General features: G+C 38.3%; 4 protein-coding genes across 4 annotated transcripts in view; 3 read left to right on the forward strand and 1 right to left on the reverse strand.

Moving 5' to 3' along the window:
- The window catches only part of psmb13a (proteasome 20S subunit beta 13a), a 3,571-nt gene extending 3,191 nt beyond the window's left edge, over positions 1 to 380 (reverse strand). Inside the window, exon 1 of the mRNA XM_017427601.3 lies at positions 247 to 380. Within this exon, the coding sequence (XP_017283090.2) occupies positions 247 to 308 (62 nt within the window). The 5' untranslated portion in view covers positions 309 to 380. The remainder of the gene's footprint in view (positions 1 to 246) is intronic.
- Positions 317 to 3,520, forward strand: psmb12 (proteasome 20S subunit beta 12). Its single transcript, XM_017427604.3, has 6 exons — positions 317 to 454; positions 837 to 907; positions 1,984 to 2,115; positions 2,347 to 2,476; positions 2,547 to 2,691; positions 3,024 to 3,520. The coding sequence occupies exons 1-6, from the start codon at positions 407 to 409 to the stop codon at positions 3,149 to 3,151; spliced, it is 654 nt and encodes a 217-aa protein (XP_017283093.1). The 5' UTR covers positions 317 to 406; the 3' UTR covers positions 3,152 to 3,520.
- A 1,112-nt stretch (positions 3,521 to 4,632) lies between these two features.
- On the forward strand, positions 4,633 to 6,914 carry psmb9a (proteasome 20S subunit beta 9a). The gene is made up of 6 exons (XM_017427606.3): positions 4,633 to 4,887; positions 4,998 to 5,065; positions 5,191 to 5,322; positions 6,090 to 6,219; positions 6,405 to 6,546; positions 6,679 to 6,914. Exons 1-6 carry the CDS (start codon positions 4,837 to 4,839, stop codon positions 6,804 to 6,806), a joined length of 651 nt encoding a protein of 216 aa, XP_017283095.1. The 5' UTR covers positions 4,633 to 4,836; the 3' UTR covers positions 6,807 to 6,914.
- Positions 6,915 to 7,532: 618 nt separating this feature from the next.
- On the forward strand, positions 7,533 to 13,630 carry tap2a (transporter associated with antigen processing, subunit type a). The gene is made up of 11 exons (XM_017427607.3): positions 7,533 to 8,114; positions 9,016 to 9,130; positions 9,215 to 9,345; positions 9,422 to 9,627; positions 10,425 to 10,622; positions 10,718 to 10,846; positions 11,276 to 11,464; positions 11,737 to 11,910; positions 12,041 to 12,200; positions 12,443 to 12,579; positions 13,125 to 13,630. The coding sequence occupies exons 1-11, from the start codon at positions 7,601 to 7,603 to the stop codon at positions 13,326 to 13,328; spliced, it is 2,157 nt and encodes a 718-aa protein (XP_017283096.1). The 5' UTR covers positions 7,533 to 7,600; the 3' UTR covers positions 13,329 to 13,630.
- Positions 13,631 to 17,496: the final 3,866 nt, after the last annotated feature.

Consider the following 17,496-nt stretch of genomic DNA (forward strand, 5'->3'; position numbering starts at 1 on the left):
GGGGGGGGGGGGGGAGCAGGTGAGTATGGGGTGGACATAATTCCTCAAATACATAAATATTACAGCTATTCAATAATACAACAACAGTCATCTCTTTGTTCATTCGATAAAACAGATAAACAAGCAGGAAAAAAAGTTAGTTTCGCTTTTGATCCCAGTGAAACCACTCCTTACCTGTCAGTTTCATTTTATTTAATTCTTTACTAAAACAGTCCTAAAATCAAAAGACACGAAACGAGTTCATACCTTGCTGCGTTTTCAAAATTGAAGCCAGCAGCCGGAGTTTCGAGGACATTTGACAGCGCCATGGTGGACGTGTCTGCTGCGTCTCTGCGCGTCTCGGTGCGCCGGAGGTCGCTGTTCGGAGTGTCGGAGCTCGTTTCTTTCTTTCGATTTTAGAAAGAAAATGGAGAAACACCACACGGACTCAAAAGTCAAAGGAGTCAGCACTGGGGTGAGTAAATGCCTAAAGGTTCACAAAATTATAACTTACTTTTACCTGTCGGCTTTCACAAAGCGTAAAAATCATGAATTACCGATTACGCATAAAGAGGTTAGTTCCGAGTTTCCTGAAACTGTGTGAGGGAATAATCCGACACAAGTTAATATGATCAGTCACTGATAGATCCTGGAGAGTATACTGTACAGATTTCTATAAAAATGTTTAGTTTTGCCTAATGTCTTAAAACGAATCATAACTCTAAGAACTCCAACTCCCAGAATTCCTAGGGTCGTTCAGTTTGAATGAACTGATCATCATAAACGTAAAATGACGTTGTGATGCTGTGTGTGACAAAAACAAATCATCAACCCTTCTCATCCTTGTTCGTCCTCAGACCACCATCCTGGCTGCCATCTTTGATGGAGGAGTCGTGATTGGGTCAGATTCCAGAGCTTCAATTGGAGGGTGAGGATGCTGTGATGATGGGAAAATAAAATCTAATCAAATGATATGTTCAGTGCCTCTAAAATTAATTTGGATGTTTTATGTTTTCATTGCTGTCATTTATGGTCTATATAAATTGTCATTTTCACTGTCAAAGTGAAATAAAATTTCTGCAGAGCAATAATAATTCAACTACCGGTAAACTGTAAAACAAGTGACTCCATGAATATTTATCCCCTTCGCATCAGTATTTAGTTAAAGCACCTTTGGCTGTTGTTACATTGAGACGCGTTCAACAGTTGTAATCACAGCTCTGACTCTGTGCGGATATGTTTCAGCACATCTTACCACAACTGGCACATCTAGACACTAAAGTTTTTACTCCATTCTTTATAAAACTGCTCAAGTTCTGTCAGATTGCATGGGGATTGTACATGAACAGCCCTTTTCAAGTCAAACTACAAACTCTCTATTGGATTTAGGTCTGGTTTTTGACTCAGCCACTCCAGAACATTTAGCTTGTTGTCTTTAAACTAGTTCTGGGTAGTTTTCACTGTTTGCTTTGGGTCTTTTTTTACAGACAATCAGATTGTCTTCCAGGATTTCCTTATATTTTGTGACATTCATTTTACCCTTTATTTTTACAAGCCTTACAAAATGCTCAAACTTGGTCTCATCAGACCATGGCGTCTTCTACATGCATTTGGAAAACTAGTTGAGATTTAGTCTGAGTTTCTTCAACAGTGGTTTTCTGTTTGCCACTCTTCCATAAAGCTCAGACTGAAGAACCCGAGCAGCAGCAGTTGTTGTAGCGCAGTCTCTCCCATCTGACCTGCTGAAGCTTGGAACTCCTTCAGAGTCACAGGTGTCTTGGTGGCTTCTCTCACTATTCTTCTTTCTGCACGGTCACTCAGTTTGTGAGGATGACCTGCTCTAAACATGTCCTATAGTCCTTCCATCTCTTGATGATTTAACAGAACTCATGGGGATGTTTAGGGCCTTGAAAATCTTTTTGGGTCCAAGCCCTGACTTTTACGTTTCAATAATCTTTCCTCTGAGCTCAAGTCTAAATGTTTCTGCATCACGACTTTGTTCAGGGAATATGTATCATCAAAGACCATCAACAAGGTGATCCAAGTTCATGACCGGATCTTCTGCTGCATGGCTGGTTCTCTCGCAGACGCTCAGGCCGTCACCAAAACTGCAAAGTTTCACCTGTCCTTCCACAGGTATTCACACCTGATGTGGACATCCACACAGACAAAACATCATAATGTTTCATAAAACTTGGGGTATTAATTTATAATATTTATTCTGTTTAGTTATATATACATTTCTGCACTGGATCTCTTATTTTATGGTTCTTCTTGTCTCTCATACATGCAAAGTGAACATGTTATACTGATTTATATTACCTGTACATAAAAAAATAAAGTTCTGCATTTCTTTATGTGTTACAGCGTTCAGATGGAGAGTCCTCCTCTGGTGATCTCTGCAGCATCAATCCTGAAGGAGCTGTGTTATAAAAACAAAGATGAGCTGCAGGCCGGCTTCATCACAGCTGGCTGGGACAGAAAGAAAGGACCACAGGTAGGTAATTTAAATATTCCCCACTGCATGCATTTAACTGCATCACTTAGTGCTCTCCTTCCCTCTCCAGGTGTACGTTGTGTCTCTGGGTGGGATGTTAATCAGTCAGCCTGTCACCATTGGAGGCTCAGGAAGTACCTACATCTACGGCTACGTTGATGCTAAATACAAACCCAACATGACCAGAGAGGAATGTCAGCAGTTTGCAACCAATGGTAAAATTTAATGAACTCACTTATTTACAATTTATGTATTTGTCAGATTGGTTAGATAAAATAGCTTGGGTGGAAACGGCCTTTTGATTCAATAAAAATTAATTAATTAAAGTTTAGCTGAAATTCTAGATCTTAGAGGTGACTCAATTTCTATTATATGACATTAATCTATAAATGTGATCTGACATGAGTGGCTAGATTTATATTTCTGAAAAGTTATAATGTATTAAAACAAATCAAACTTCAACATGGTGGTATCACAGCGGTAGAAGTTAGAATATCTGTTTCTGTTTGAGCTGATGCTTTATTTTCACTCTTATCTCTGTTCACAGCTCTGGCTCTGGCTATGGGCCGGGACAACGTCAGCGGAGGGGTTGTTCACCTGGTGGTGATCACAGAAAAAGGGGTGGAGCATGTTGTTGTACCTGGAGACAAGCTGCCAAGATTCCATGATGAATGATTTTATTTTACATTCCACTTTAAAACCTCTTTAGAAATTATAAAATGGTTATTTAAAACTCATAATTAGTCCAGAAACACAAGTTTCACACTCAGCTGAAGTTAGACTCATAAAAACATTTGTTGTCTAATAAAACACTTGGGAATCCGATGTGGGAAATGACATGAAAACACTTAAAGGGATATTCTGGCCATTATAAAGTAGAGTTCTGTAGAAAGGTTGTGACAAATTAATGTCTTATCATTTTGTAATGAAACACTTTGTGTGCATGTGCAGTTTCATGTATTTTCAAACTGTATTTTTGTTCTTGTGAAAAAGTACATTTGGGTGGTGTGAATGGAATGTGCTATAAAATAACGTTTGGTTTCAGTTTTTGACTTGACTGTTATAGTTTTTTTGAACAACTTCAGTTTGGAGAAAAAAAGTTTAAGTCTGCAGAACAGATGAGCTAACAGCTTGTCTGAACAGAGACAAGAACAAAGTGGAATTCTGACATTAAAACTCCAGTCTTCAGAATTTAACAGTTCAATTAAACACTGTTTTATACCCTGCTGTCAGTTTTGCAATACATGGAAGTAGTAGTTAGAGCTATTGCCTCCCAGTGAGAAGGTTGACCTGACCTGGGGCCTTTCTGGGTGGAGTTTATATGTTCTCCCCGTGCACTTATGAGTTTTCTCTGGGTACTCTGGTTTCCTCTCACAGACCAAAACATGCATGTTAGGTTCATTAGTAACCCTAAATTATCCGTAGGTGTGACTGAGAGTGTGAATGGTTGTCTGTCTCATTTGTCTCTGTGTGGACTTGTGACCTGTCCAGGGTGTCCACCGCCTCTCACACACTGACTGCTGGAGACAGACAGATGAATGTTTATTTATACAGAATTCTGCAGTTTGTAAGTGCAACAACAGTGAGCTGTAACACTTTTGGTGCAGCCAGGGGACAATTCCAGGTGCAGGAATTTTATCATATTTCTGAAAAATAACCATGCAATGCAAAATTTAAAATAAATGTAAATGTAGTGTATGCATGAACTGCTATGAAATTTTAAGTGGGTCCGCTCATAAAAAACAGTTACTGGTGTGACGTTAGAGTCAAAAGGTTTTCTACAACTTGTAAGATTTTAATTCTTCATAACTTTTCCAGAGAACCTCACTTCTAAATGTCCGGAATATTTCTTTAAGTCTGCGTTATCATGAAAGAATAAGCATTTATTAAATCTATCAAACAATACAATCCAAACCTCCCTTCACAGAATACATAAAGGTTTGTGTTTTTATTATGTAAAAATAAAAACGTTTTCATTTTAGTTTTGTTGTGCTTCTTTTCTGTCTATAACTTAAAAATATTTTCTTTCATTAAGGTGATTGCTGACATGTAACCTTGTTTGTGTAAATTTATAAACCGATGCACACTGACTGTAGCACAGAGGGAATCTTGAAAAAGAGGCAGAGAAATTACGGCTCTCTGCAGAGGAGAACATTTTAACTTTCATTTTCGATTTGACTTAGAAAAGAAAACGGAGTCCGTCTGATGTTTGGATCCAGAGCTGATTTTATTCGTGAAAAGCTTCGATAAGCTCTTTAATTCTTTAAAAACAAACTTTTAATCAACAAGTGGACGGCGTCAAACCGGAGCTGCTTCCTGCGCGTCTCCTGCACGTTTCTGTCTGTCGACGTTAATCTGCCATGTTGGGAGAAACGGAGCCACAATGGCTGTCAGAGGAGGTGAAAACTGGGGTAAGAAACGATTTTTATTATCTTTAAGAAACTTTGACAGCAGCTTAACACATTTCTACTTGCACATTTGTCCAATCACACATTAAAAATGCTTCTGCTTCTCTTCTTAGACAACTATTATTGCCATAGAGTTTGATGGTGGGGTCGTGCTGGGGTCTGATTCCAGAGTGTCTGCAGGGTAAGTTAATATATTTTAATATGACATAATCACAATTATGAAATAGTTTTTGTTAAATCTTTTTTAATTCTCTTCCTTTTCTCATGTTTGCATATTGAACTCCCCTCCCCCATCCCTCCATCCAGGGAATCAGTGGTAAACAGGGTGATGAATAAACTGTCTCCACTTCATGACAAGATCTACTGCGCTCTGTCAGGATCAGCAGCAGATGCTCAGACCATCGCTGAGATGGTCAACTACCAGCTGGATGTTCACAGGTAAAACACACATTGAGTGAACAGCTTACCTGCAACAAACAGATCAGTATAGATTCTGTTTTGTTCCAGCAAAATGTTGTTCAAACCTTTTTTTATGAAATAAAAACCAGCAACTAGGGAACAGAAGCCAGCGTATCTCTCGTTCTGGTCCCAAGCCCAGGTAAACGGTCAGGGTTGTGTCAGGAAGGGCATCTGGTGTAAAACACTTTTAAAAATAAAACGTGACTTTATCCAAATGACACTGTACTGGATTGGTCAAGGCCCGGGTTAACAACGACCACCACTGGTGCTGCCGACAAACAGGGTGCAGGCGGAAATTGTGCTTCTGCAGGAAGTTATCCGGAGGAAGAGGTTAGCCAGGACTGAAGAGAAGAGACAGGAATATATAGAGGGAGCTGCAACAAAGGCAAAAAAGGGAGGTAGCAAAGGCAAAACAGAAGGCGTATGATGAGTTGTACAAGAGGTTGGACACTAAGGAAGGAGAGAAGGACTTAGATTGACTGGCGAGACAGAGAGACCAAGGTCGACTGTCCAGGAAGACGGGGAGCGTGGTAAAGAGGTGAAGAACAGAGTCCAGGTAGGATGGAGTAAAGTACACTGATAAAAAGGAAAGTTATTATTTAACTTTGATATATTTCCTGCTTTAATATTTATAAAACAGAATAGATTTCCTGTTTTGGACAAATGTTTTCAGGCATCTATATGTGAAACATTATGAACAGAAATAATATTTGCCACAGAAACTTTAATGTTATGTTTTCTGTCAGTATTGAAATAGGTGAGGACCCGCAGGTTCGCTCAGCTGCCACTCTGGTCAGAAACATCTCTTACAAATATAAAGAGGAGCTGTCAGCACATCTTATTGTAGCCGGCTGGGACAGAAGAGCTGGAGGGCAGGTTGGTGAACTCATGGTGTTACCTACAGCAAAGAGAGGAATAAATCAAGCAATAATAATAAAATATGTTCATAACTAAAGTATTAATGTTACTTTTGCTGAGTTGACCTTCAGATTGATGATAAGAGTGTTTATTGAATAAACATCAGAGTGACAATAAAGCCTTTGCCCCCTGTTTCCCTCCAGGTGTTTGCGACCCTTAATGGGCTCCTGACCAGGCAGCCGTTCGCTGTTGGAGGTTCAGGCAGTTTTTATGTTTACGGCTTTGTTGATGCTGAATATCGCAAACGAATGAGCAAAGAGGAGTGCCAACAGTTTGTGGTCAACAGTAAGTGCTTTTTTAAAAATTAAACTACAATGCCAAATATTTTATGCATGATATATTTTAGTTGTAGAAGCTTCATAATGTGTTCTGATTTCCTCACCTGTCAAACTGTTTTTCTTCTTCTCTTTCCTGTAGCTCTCTCTTTGGCAATGAATCGTGACGGCTCCAGCGGCGGTGTGGCATATTTGGTCACCATCGATGAACACGGCACAGAAGAGAAAGTCATCCTGGGAAATGACTTACCCACCTTCTTTGATCAGTGACAGATTGTTTCAGTCAGCGTTGTGTGGCTTTTCACTCTTCTTATGAACTGTACACTTTAAACAAGTGATAACATTCATTATAATAAAATAAAATAAAATTAAACTTGGTGTAATTTAATTATTTACAGGAGTTCATTAAATAAAAGAGACATTTAAATCAACTGCAGTTAAATAATTTTAATGACATAGTTGTTCATTTGATTGGAATGATGCTGAATGTAATGTTCATGACTGTCTAGAATGTTTTAAGTATTATTTATTTGTAAATGGATGATCTAAGTTTGTGTCCTCTTAAATTTGTTGAAAAACATAATATATATATATGTGTGTGTGTGTGTGTGTGTGTATATATTACCTTACCATACCACACAAATCAGAACTATGGCACTTATACACAGTGTTTGTGTGTGTGTGCATACATCTTCACTTTTTTTTTAATGTCCTGACTTTTGTACTGATGAAATATGGATGCACATTTATGCATAAAAGTGGGGGCATGATGATATTATTTATGCAATCACATGGAAGTGCTTTCCTAATTCAGTTCTCACCCTATCTTATTCAGTAAAATGTATGATTTTAAAGGCTACAAAGAACTGTTGTATGTTTAAATTTTACAAACAGAGCGCCAGTTTGTTATATTAGTTTTTGAAAGTGATAAAATCCCGGCTCAGTCCTGATCTGCATTTCAGGGAAACCCCTAAACTTGCGAGAAACTGAAACTGAAAGTAACTGAAACTAAAACGCTGTTGTCTCAGCAGAGCTGGTCATATTAGGACGACTGCAGCTGAAAAATGGCAGGAAAACCTATAACGACATTTTGCAAAGTTTTTGCTTTAACTTCAGCGGTTTGCTTCGACCTTTTCTTCTTTTACGCATCCGGATCTGTATTAATCCACGGCGCGTTTGGACATCTCGGCCGTCTGTGGCTCTTTGCAGCTCTGCGATGGTCAGTCATCACTGTTACAGCTCTGCTCATCCTCGGAGACCTCAAACCGCTGCGGATCCGTTTTATAACAGCACACAGCCTGCTTCCAGCGGTGTTGGAGAGCGGAACCAGGGCTCTTCACGGGGAGGACAGCCAGTGCAGCCAGGTGGTGGATGTGCGCTGCTGGCTCATGTTAGCCGGAGCGTCTCTGGGTGCTGCGCTCTTCTGGGAGATCACCATCCCGGACAGCGATGAAGAGGCTGACAGCAAGGAGCAGAAACAGAAGTCCAGAGTCCTGTTCATGAGGGTCCTCTACCTTTACAAGCCCGATTATCTCCTGCTGCTCGGAGGGCTGGTGTTCCTGTCTCTGGCAGTCATCTGTAAGTAAACTGCAAAATAATGTTTTCAAATATGCTGAGGAAATTGTGATGATGCATCAACTATACTATAAATTAATAATAATAACAATGATGGTGATAAAAACAAGGCCTCAGTTAGCAGGTTAAAGGTCAAAGGTCATGACAAGACAATTAGAAAAAGACTGAACCAGCTAACTGAAGTATAGCTTGTTTGGAAGGTTTGCAGCAGAAAGACTCTTCTCTCTAAAAACAACATGGCAGCTCGACTTAGGTTTGGAAAGTTTCATCTGAAGGAACCACAAAACTTCTGGAACAACATCCTTTGCAAGCTGAGACCATAGCACAGATCTTTACCCATAATGCACAGCAGCATGTTTGGAGAAAACTAAACAGTATATCAGCACAAACTGCCCCTCCCAGCTGTCAGCACGGTGGTGGAGGGCTGATGGTTTGGGCTGATTCTGGAGTCAGATGTAAAGCCATCTGTCTGACAGCTGAAGCTTGGACCAAACAGGACAATGATCCCAAACACAGCAGCTAATCTACAACAGAACGGTCCAGTCAGAGTCCAGAACCTCAGAGAGCTGAGCAGAAACAAATGAGCTGAAGCAACGCTGGAGGTTCTATGAGCTGCCAGATCACTGGGCGGGTTTAGTTTTCCACACGTAGCCTCTGTATTTTGTTGTTATTTTTGTTTAATAAATAGTCACATTGTGGAATCTGTTGTCTGTTTTTGTATAATCAGGATTACAATAGAATAATTTTAGAACTTGGTGAAGAATAGAACATTTTTATTATGTCCTGATGTGTAAAACTCTAAAACTAAAAGAGTATGGACTTATTTTTATGACTTGTATTTTTTTGCTGCTGCAGGTTTCTATTAATCTTGGTTATTTATCTACCTGTATGTGTCGTTTCTCAGGTGAGATGTTCATCCCGTTCTACATAGGCAGAGTGATTGACATCCTTGGAAGTCATTACCAACAAAATGAATTTCTCACTGCACTCCTCTTCATGGGCCTGTACTCTGTGGGAAGGTATGAGGCAACATTTTATCTCCGCAGTCACTCCTCTGCCGGTCTGTAATATCTAACTCAGTCTTTCCTTGATCTGCTGTATAGTTCAGTAAGTGCTGGCTGCAGAGGAGGTGTCCTACTTTGTGCCATCAGCTCATTTACATGCAGAATCAAAGTGATGCTGTTTGAGGCTTTGACCAAACAGGAAATCGGATTCTTTGAAACCATAAAGACAGGTAAGGCTGCTGTAAAGCAACTTAAAAAAAAGGAAAAATGAGATGAGAAAAGAGACAATTATGATTTTCTGTGCAGGTGAAATCACATCTAGACTGTCCAGAGACACCACCCTGACAGGAAGGACAGTATGCTTGAATGTCAACGTGCTGCTGAGGACGTTCATCAAGACGATGGGGATGATCTTCCTGATGATGAATCTGTCATGGAAACTCACATTCCTTGTACTGATGGAAACACCCATCACCGGTCTCATACAGAACATCTATGACACACACTACCAGGTAACAGCAGAAGATGATGAATTATTATTTGATCTTCAGATTCATATGTAGTTTATATGTTGATATTATTGAAAACTAGAGCCCAGCAACCTCAGCTCAAGGGATGGACCAGTATTTTGTCTATAAATAACAGATTTTACAAAGGAACATTTTCAAAATGGTATTTTTATGTTGTTTGCCATCAGCAGCCTGTCACAATTTTAAAAGTAGTTCTTTCAGTTTGGATTGCTAAGAAAGTGGGTCAGGCTAGAAATACTTAGTTTGAGTAGCACCGATTGTTTCCTGGTCAAGGCCAGAGAAGTGCCAGTGGCTGAGGAGACCAAGAAGACAACATTTTGTTACTAAATTTAAAAACTTATGTCCAGTATAATATGTTTTATATATAAGGGAAAACATTTCAAACTGAGATTTAGTGCAGATGTTGAAGTTGACGCAGAAGGGTAAACCCAGAAGTATATCATTAATCTTATTTTCATCTGGTTTGTGGCTGTAATTGCTGCCAGATACACAATTTATAATTGCTGTTTGCAGTTACATGCAACCATGTTGCTTTTTGATGTACATAAACACTACTCAGAATGACATTGACAATATAAACCCCGTTTTTACTATTGTCTTTAACTACCAGTCAGCATCTATGGACTCTGTGAAGAATGAACGCTGTCTGTTTTTTTTTTTAACAGTGTGTTAAAATTGAATGCTGTCATCATTGTAAAAAATTTGTCTCTGCACTGCAATTCTTGATATAAAGTTTTTCAGTAAATTTGTTTCTTTTTTTTCTTTTTTTTTTTGCTCAGAGGTTGTCCCAGGCCATGCAGGACTCGATGGCTCATACAAATGATGCTGCGAATGAGGTTGTGTTTGGTATTCGTGTGGTTCGAAGTTTCAATGCAGAAAAGCACGAGGCTGAACGCTATGATGATCGATTAATGGAAACACACACTCTGAAAACCCGCCGGGATACTGTGAGGGCTGTTTACCTGCTCGCACGGAGGGTGAGAAGTTTCTTTCTGTTTGTGTTTTAGGATATCAGCTTCAAGTCTGTAATTTTCACCTTATTTACTTGATTTTTTTTATTGTATATCTGCAGTTTACAGGTCTGGGGATGCAGGTTTTTATTCTGTATTACGGCAGACTTTTTATCCAGATGGGACAGATGACCACCGGGAACCTGGTTTCTTTCATCATCTATCAGTCAGATCTCGGAGACAACATCAGGGTGGGTGTATGATACTGCTGATAGCTAACACTTTTAATTGGAGCAGTCTGTAGCTACTTGTAAGTGTGGTAAAAAAACGTGCAGGTATTATAAATCAGTTATATATATTTTATATGATGATAAATAAGTAATTTATTGAGACACTAACAACAACTTCAGTTTAATATCCAGTATTGTTAGGTAATTTTCCTTTTGAAAAATGTTTTCAGGTTGTTTTTAAAAGGAACTTTGTGCTTTCATGTCTTTATCAACAGTAATGAATAATTTACTGAGGGAGCAAAAACCTAAAATATAGATAGCTCAGATAGAACAGCAGATGACCTCTAAATTCTGCAGCTTTGACTATAACTATGAAACATACGTATATCACAATGTGCAATCTTTGGGTTATCTTACACACCTTTAAACACACCGACTCTTGTTTTTCAGACTCTTACCTATATCTTTGGTGACATGCTGAACTCGGTGATGGCTGCTGGGAAAGTGTTTGAGTACCTGGACAGAAAACCTCAGGTCAGCACAGATGGAAAACTCAAACCGGATCAGATGAACGGACATATCAGATACCGCAGTCTAAACTTCTCCTATCCTTCAAACCCCAACAAAACTGTGCTGCAGGTAAAATACTACCTTCTAGTTTTAGCAAAAGGACACACACACACACCTCTATATACATATATAAGGGTGTGTGTGTGTTAGTACTTGTTTTTGATTATCGTTTTTTGATGTGTGCTACTGACCTCTTGATCAGACCATCCATGTAACAGAGATCTTGAACTCAATGTTTTTTTATTTGGGTAAAAAAATGTAATGAGATTCCTTCTCTATTTATGTGTACCTGGTTTAAATTCAAATATTGCAAATAAACTCTTAATTTAAAATTCTTTTAGGACTTTTCCTTGGAGCTGAAGTCAGGTCAGATGACAGCTCTTGTTGGTCCATCTGGAGAAGGAAAAAGCACCTGTGTGAGTCTGTTGGAGCGATTATATGAGCCTCAAGACGGAGAGATCCTGCTGGATGGAGAGCCACTGAAATCCTATGATCACAAATACTTCCACAAGAAGGTATTTATTCATTAATCATTTTTACTTTAGATTATGCTATGATAAAATTGAACAAATACATTATTTAATTAAAACTTTGACATGTAAAAAGTGTGTTATGCATGAAGTCTAAAGAGCTTGTATTTGACAGATTGCTGTGGTGAGCCAGGAGCCTGTTCTCTTCTCCGGCTCTGTCAGAGATAATATCACCTACGGACTTCCTGGATGCTCATTGGATGAAGTTGAGGAAGCGGCACGCAAAGCCAACGCCCATGAATTTATTCAACAACTGAAGAAAGGCTATGATACAGGTAAACCGGTTTAACTTCCCTTCCTGGTTTACATAGCCAGGTGCACACAAAGAGCTGGTTTTGCATATTTAAAGGAAAGTTAGATGAATAAAGGTAAAAAAATATTGTTCAAAGAAAATATGTTCTAAACATGCACGTATAATATTTTGCTGGGTTAGCAGCAATCATGTCTTTATGCATCTGTTTGTTTTGTGAATTTCCCATCCTGACCCTCTGTCTTAATTTTATTGTTAATTTCTCAGAGGTGGGCGAGAGCGGCAGCCAGTTATCCAAGAGTGAGAGGCAGCGGATCGGCATCGCTCGAGCTCTGATCAGACGGCCGAAGGTCCTCATTCTGGATGAAATAACCAGCTCTCTGGACTCTGAGAGTGAAAATAAGGTGTGTTAAAATTATTCAGGCATTCAAAAGCTTCAGGTCTTCATTTGTTTTAAATATATTATTTATTATTTATCTATGCAGAACCTAAAACTGAGTAACTGAACACTTTTAACTTTATCAGGCTTAATTAATCTTCAGATTAAAAAAATAAATAAGTAAAAAACCTGGATTATAGAGTCGTGCACACTAATATACTGTTATATCTGCATGCTGTCTTATACTGTTTAATGATTTAAAAGGACTAAAGAGGCATTTTTATAAAAGGTTTTAAATAAATACACCATTAGCCAGCGTGTTAAAGTGTTTTCTGTCTTATAAAGCATTTATTTCTCACTGGTTTAGAAAATATACTTTCACAAAGTTTTAATTTGAGCTGCTGAATGACCCTTTAAGTCTGGTGTAAACTCGGAACATACTTTGTTTTCTTATATTTATGAGTAAATTTGAATATATCTAAATGTTTCCTGTTCCATTTTTGACTGTTGTGGTTAAAAATGAGTGATAGCAGGTGGTACTGATTAAAATATCTCTGTGATCGTCTGCAGATTCAGCAGGCCTTGGCGAGCTGCCCGGATCAGACTCTTCTGGTGATCGCTCACAGACTGAAGACCATCGAGAAGGCAGATCAGATCGTTGTGATCAGCGGAGGTCAAGTGAAGGAGCGGGGGACTCACCAGGAGCTGATGGAGCTGAAGGGGAGCTACCACAAACTGAGAGAGGAGGTGTTCACTGAGGGAGGAGCGCCGTGATAAAGTACTGAAACTGAGAAATGTTCTGTATGGATGTGATGCAGGCTTTGTGTATAAACGTTTTCTGTGAATAATTAAAGGTTTTAAGTGTTTTTATTTATTTAAAAGACTGTTGATCAAATTAAACCAGTGACAGTTTGTTTCTGTGAGAAATTTCTCTTTATGATCTGATTTTTTTTGCTCTGATGTTTGATAAAACATGAATAAATGTTTAACGCAACAGTTCACTGCTTCTACTATAATCAGAGGGGCCAAAGGTTGCTTTGTGGATGATATGTCTCAAATAAAAGATTATTCAACAGCTTAAACATGGATCCGATTGTCTTTATTAGAACTTTTTATTCCATCTCTTGCTTATTTATAATCTTTTGTTGAATGTATTCAATCCAGTTTATTTATATAGCACTGGTTCATAATAAAAGTCTCTGCAGGGCACTGTACAAAAACAGTCACATTCATTATAAAAACCTAATTAGTAAAAGTTAGCAGATTGCATTCAATCTTCACTTCATCACAAACTCCTGGCTTTTATTAAAACTGCATAATTAACTTTAAACAAAAGCTTTGCAGCAACATGGTGGTCAGATTTTATCCATAAATTAATTAAAATGATAATTTTTCCCACTTTGTCTCTGTGGTAAAAACAAACAACATTACTTTGAGAGTAAAAACCTAATTTAAAGAAAAGGTAATTCAATAATTACAAAGTGAAGTACAAAAACATTTATTTATTTGTTAGTCTGGATATTTGTTTTCTGAGCATGGTAACAACAGTTGTGATTGTATTGTTGTTGTATCTGTTTATTAGAATCTGTTGTGTTTCTGGTTTTAAGCTACTAAACTGCAGTTTAACTTTGTAAATGAAAATGAAAGAAATGTTAATCAGAACGCAGTATTTGTGGGTTGGGTTTTATTGTCTGAACTGACCTGGAAAGTCCCCGATCAACATTGTTTTTTCTTTTGGCAGCAAGGCCGTTTGGAAAGTTGCCTGTTGGTTTCTCAAGCTGAAATCCACACAGCGTTACGTGAAAACACGATCTCCCTCTATCGACTAAAACCAAACAGTTGTTTGACGCCATTTTGTCGCAGAGGCCGTGCATCCACAAAATGGAGGCTGAAGTCTCAAGTCTCGATTGTTACGCATTTGTTTCTTTTACATTCTGAAGACTGCAAAGTAACATCCAATAAAATAAGTTTTTATTTATTTTCTTCTTAAATTTACTGCAGATGCTGCAGAGCTCCTCTTGAACAGGTTTTATAAATTTTAACTTGCACCTGCTTTAAAAGTCCACATATAACTTTTAAATTTAACATTTTTTGCACTATAAACACTTTGCATCAGTATTTCCTCTTACTTTGGATGAACTTGAAGGATTAAGTTCTCTGTTGACGGTGAAATGTTTTCTTATATTTAGTCTTTAAACTCCCCTGGATGAATTATTAAAAAGTGTTTCGATTCAGCCAAATGAAACACAGCAGTTTGGATATACGGGGTTTTTTCAGGCACAATGACTCATCTTTAATCTTGGCAGCTTCCCATCAGCGATCCTGTGCCACCCTGCAGGCTGAAAAGGCGGGAGGGCAAAAGTCAACGCCCTCCCGCCATTTTAGGCCGTGCTTTCACGAAATGGCCGATCGTGCAAAGAGAAAACAAAATTTAAAAAAAAGGTTAATAAAAGATGATGTCACTGGTTTGTAGCTCTTGTTTCATTGCAGTTTATTAAAAGCGACATGGGTAACATTTTCAGTCCTCGTCGTGCATCAGTTGCACGTTTAGTGCACATGAATGTGTGTCTCTGAATGTGCGTATGTGCCGAGAGCCTGTTTGCCTAACCAGTTCTGCACCATACCGCTGCACCACAGCCGGGCTAGAAAGTCCTGTCTCTTCTTTCTTTCGCTTTCTGTCTTTATCTTGTTGTGTAATCAGTGACTGCCGAACTCGGCCAAACCACAGGCACACCTAAAGTCTTGTGACTGAAACCATCAGGCTTTGACTTTTTATGAGCTTTAGGCAGATTTTATTTCAGTCATGTTTGTTGTGGGAAAGTTCTGGATGCCGGTCACTTATAGGAACCACTACAGCTGTCAGACATCGAAAGAAGAACTTGTTTTTATTAGAATAAGAACCTCGGCCCAGAGAGTCTCTGAGTCCTGTTGTTTCTAAACAGATTAGGAGTTTACACTTCATTTAAACTGTAAAATATAAATTCTTCTGATGTTTTAGGACATATGGGGAGAAAACTTGCTGCTTTTTTTCCTCAGACAGAAGTTTTAGTGGAACAGCCCTGACTTTAGAGAAAGCCTTTTGATTGACTGATAAAGGCCCTGAAATACTCAAATATTCCAAAACTAAACTCCAAAGATGTTTATCAGTTACAGAAGAATTCATTACAAGTTTTACTGTGACTTAAGTGAATAAAAATAATATGTCTGCTGCATAAAATGTGATATTTAAAACTTAGATATAATGAGTGCTTCCTCCTTAAGTCCACGTTCTTATTAAGTTTCTGTTTTATTTTCTAACCCTGAACATTTCAAACACCAACTTTTGCAATAATCAGTGATTTCAGAAAATTTCACTGCCAATACTGCATCTCTCCTACCACTGCATCTATTAATAGGACATAAAAACAAATAATCAACACAAGCAAAGTGATATTTATTTATCTTTTTAAATAATTTGTATATTTATTCACGAGCACCAAACTTGTTGTGAAGGCCAGCTGTATTTGTGGTGTTTTTTTATTGTTTTATGTTAAATTAATCACATTTTTCTTGGCCTAAATGGGTTCAAAAGGTCATTAAATGTTGTTTGTGTATTAGAGTCCTTACCATAATAACAATCAGGCCTTGGTCAAAGTATTTATTAAGTCAAAATGTCTCCACGGTCCCCCTGCATTAAATACTGCTTCTCCTTATTTAAACTACAGTCTGTGGCTGAAAACCTCCAGCTGCTCGATGCAACAAGCGTCAAAGATTGTTGAATCCTGCTGAATCATCTTGGATTACCTCGACCATCGCTTGATAAATTAGCTTCTCTATAACATAATACGTGCTTCTCTGTGCCTTTTCTAAATCGAAAGTAATGAAGGAACTGATGCAACACCAAGCACAACAAAAACGACACCAATGTAGCACGATTTCTACACCGCAGCTACTTTTATTTGACTAATGTTTGATATATGAGGTTGAGCAGAATAGCAGAGACGTGTACAGACAAATAATAACTTAAATAAAAGAGTTGATTTAAGTAAACTGTGAGATCACACTTTAGGTCTTGCCTGGGGTAATATTAACTTTATTTCGCCCGTGTGTGGTGTTTTATGGTTTTATAAGAAGGTAAACTCCCACAGTAGTTTTGTGAATCCCCTAAAGTCCCCTGGGGAGTGTGAGAAATAAAACTTTTACTGCAGCACAAGTCAATAAGATTACACTTTGATAAATGTTTCCTTATTTGGTGCTAATAATAAAAAAAGCATCCAATCAAACATTCAGGACCAGGTCAGCTGAGGAAAGTACCGCCAATAAACAAAAGCTGTCAGACAAAGAACAAGTGTCAAAACAGAAAGTAATTCTCTGAAGCTAAAGGAAAACACAACCCTGCCCTCTATAATAGAGCCACAGCGCCACGGTCGTTGGCACTTTTACCAAAATACCATGTGATTTCTCGGAAACCGATGGGTAAAGTTAGGGGATTCTCAGGAGGCTCAGAGAGATTTCATTGCTCTTGGATGACATCTAGTGAGAAAAACAATAAAATGTTGGCTTGTGGTTCTGTTGAAGAGGTGGTGTTTTCAGTTTTTTTGAAGATTACAGGCTGCTGGGAGGTGATGTATCAACAGGAAACCACAAACATTCATGAGCACAGAAGTGGCAGGCCGCAGGGTGCTTACCAAAACCCATCAAAACTGACTCTTCAGCTCCTCTGGTTGCAAAGACAATACTATAAACAATATTTTTCAGTTTTAAAGCAGACTTATTTAGATCTGAATATTTCAGCAAAAGCTTTAAAATATAGCGAGTTAGTTTTTTGTTTTTATGTATCTTCAAATGGATCAAAATCAGGCAGATTTATGGAGTTATAAAACTCCATTTCACTGCTGCCATACTGCCTTATAAATACAGTTATAAATACTAATTTAAAGCTTAGATCTTATATCCTCTCAGC

This window comes from Kryptolebias marmoratus, linkage group LG5 (assembly GCF_001649575.2).
Source record: "Kryptolebias marmoratus isolate JLee-2015 linkage group LG5, ASM164957v2, whole genome shotgun sequence".
Lineage (NCBI taxonomy): Eukaryota > Metazoa > Chordata > Actinopteri > Cyprinodontiformes > Rivulidae > Kryptolebias > Kryptolebias marmoratus.

Coding starts and splice junctions, on each gene's coding strand:
- psmb12 (XM_017427604.3), top strand. CDS start 407: ATGGAGAAACACCACACGGACTCAAAAGTCAAAGGAGTCAGCACTGGG. Junction 455..836: donor TCAAAGGAGTCAGCACTGGG/GTGAGTAAATGC, acceptor GTTCGTCCTCAG/ACCACCATCCTGGCTGCCAT. Junction 908..1,983: donor TCCAGAGCTTCAATTGGAGG/GTGAGGATGCTG, acceptor GACTTTGTTCAG/GGAATATGTATCATCAAAGA.
- tap2a (XM_017427607.3), top strand. CDS start 7,601: ATGGCAGGAAAACCTATAACGACATTTTGCAAAGTTTTTGCTTTAACT. Junction 9,628..10,424: donor TCTATGACACACACTACCAG/GTAACAGCAGAA, acceptor TTTTTTGCTCAG/AGGTTGTCCCAGGCCATGCA. Junction 12,201..12,442: donor GAAGAAAGGCTATGATACAG/GTAAACCGGTTT, acceptor TTAATTTCTCAG/AGGTGGGCGAGAGCGGCAGC.
- psmb9a (XM_017427606.3), top strand. CDS start 4,837: ATGTTGGGAGAAACGGAGCCACAATGGCTGTCAGAGGAGGTGAAAACT. Junction 6,220..6,404: donor ACAGAAGAGCTGGAGGGCAG/GTTGGTGAACTC, acceptor GTTTCCCTCCAG/GTGTTTGCGACCCTTAATGG. Junction 6,547..6,678: donor CCAACAGTTTGTGGTCAACA/GTAAGTGCTTTT, acceptor TCTTTCCTGTAG/CTCTCTCTTTGGCAATGAAT.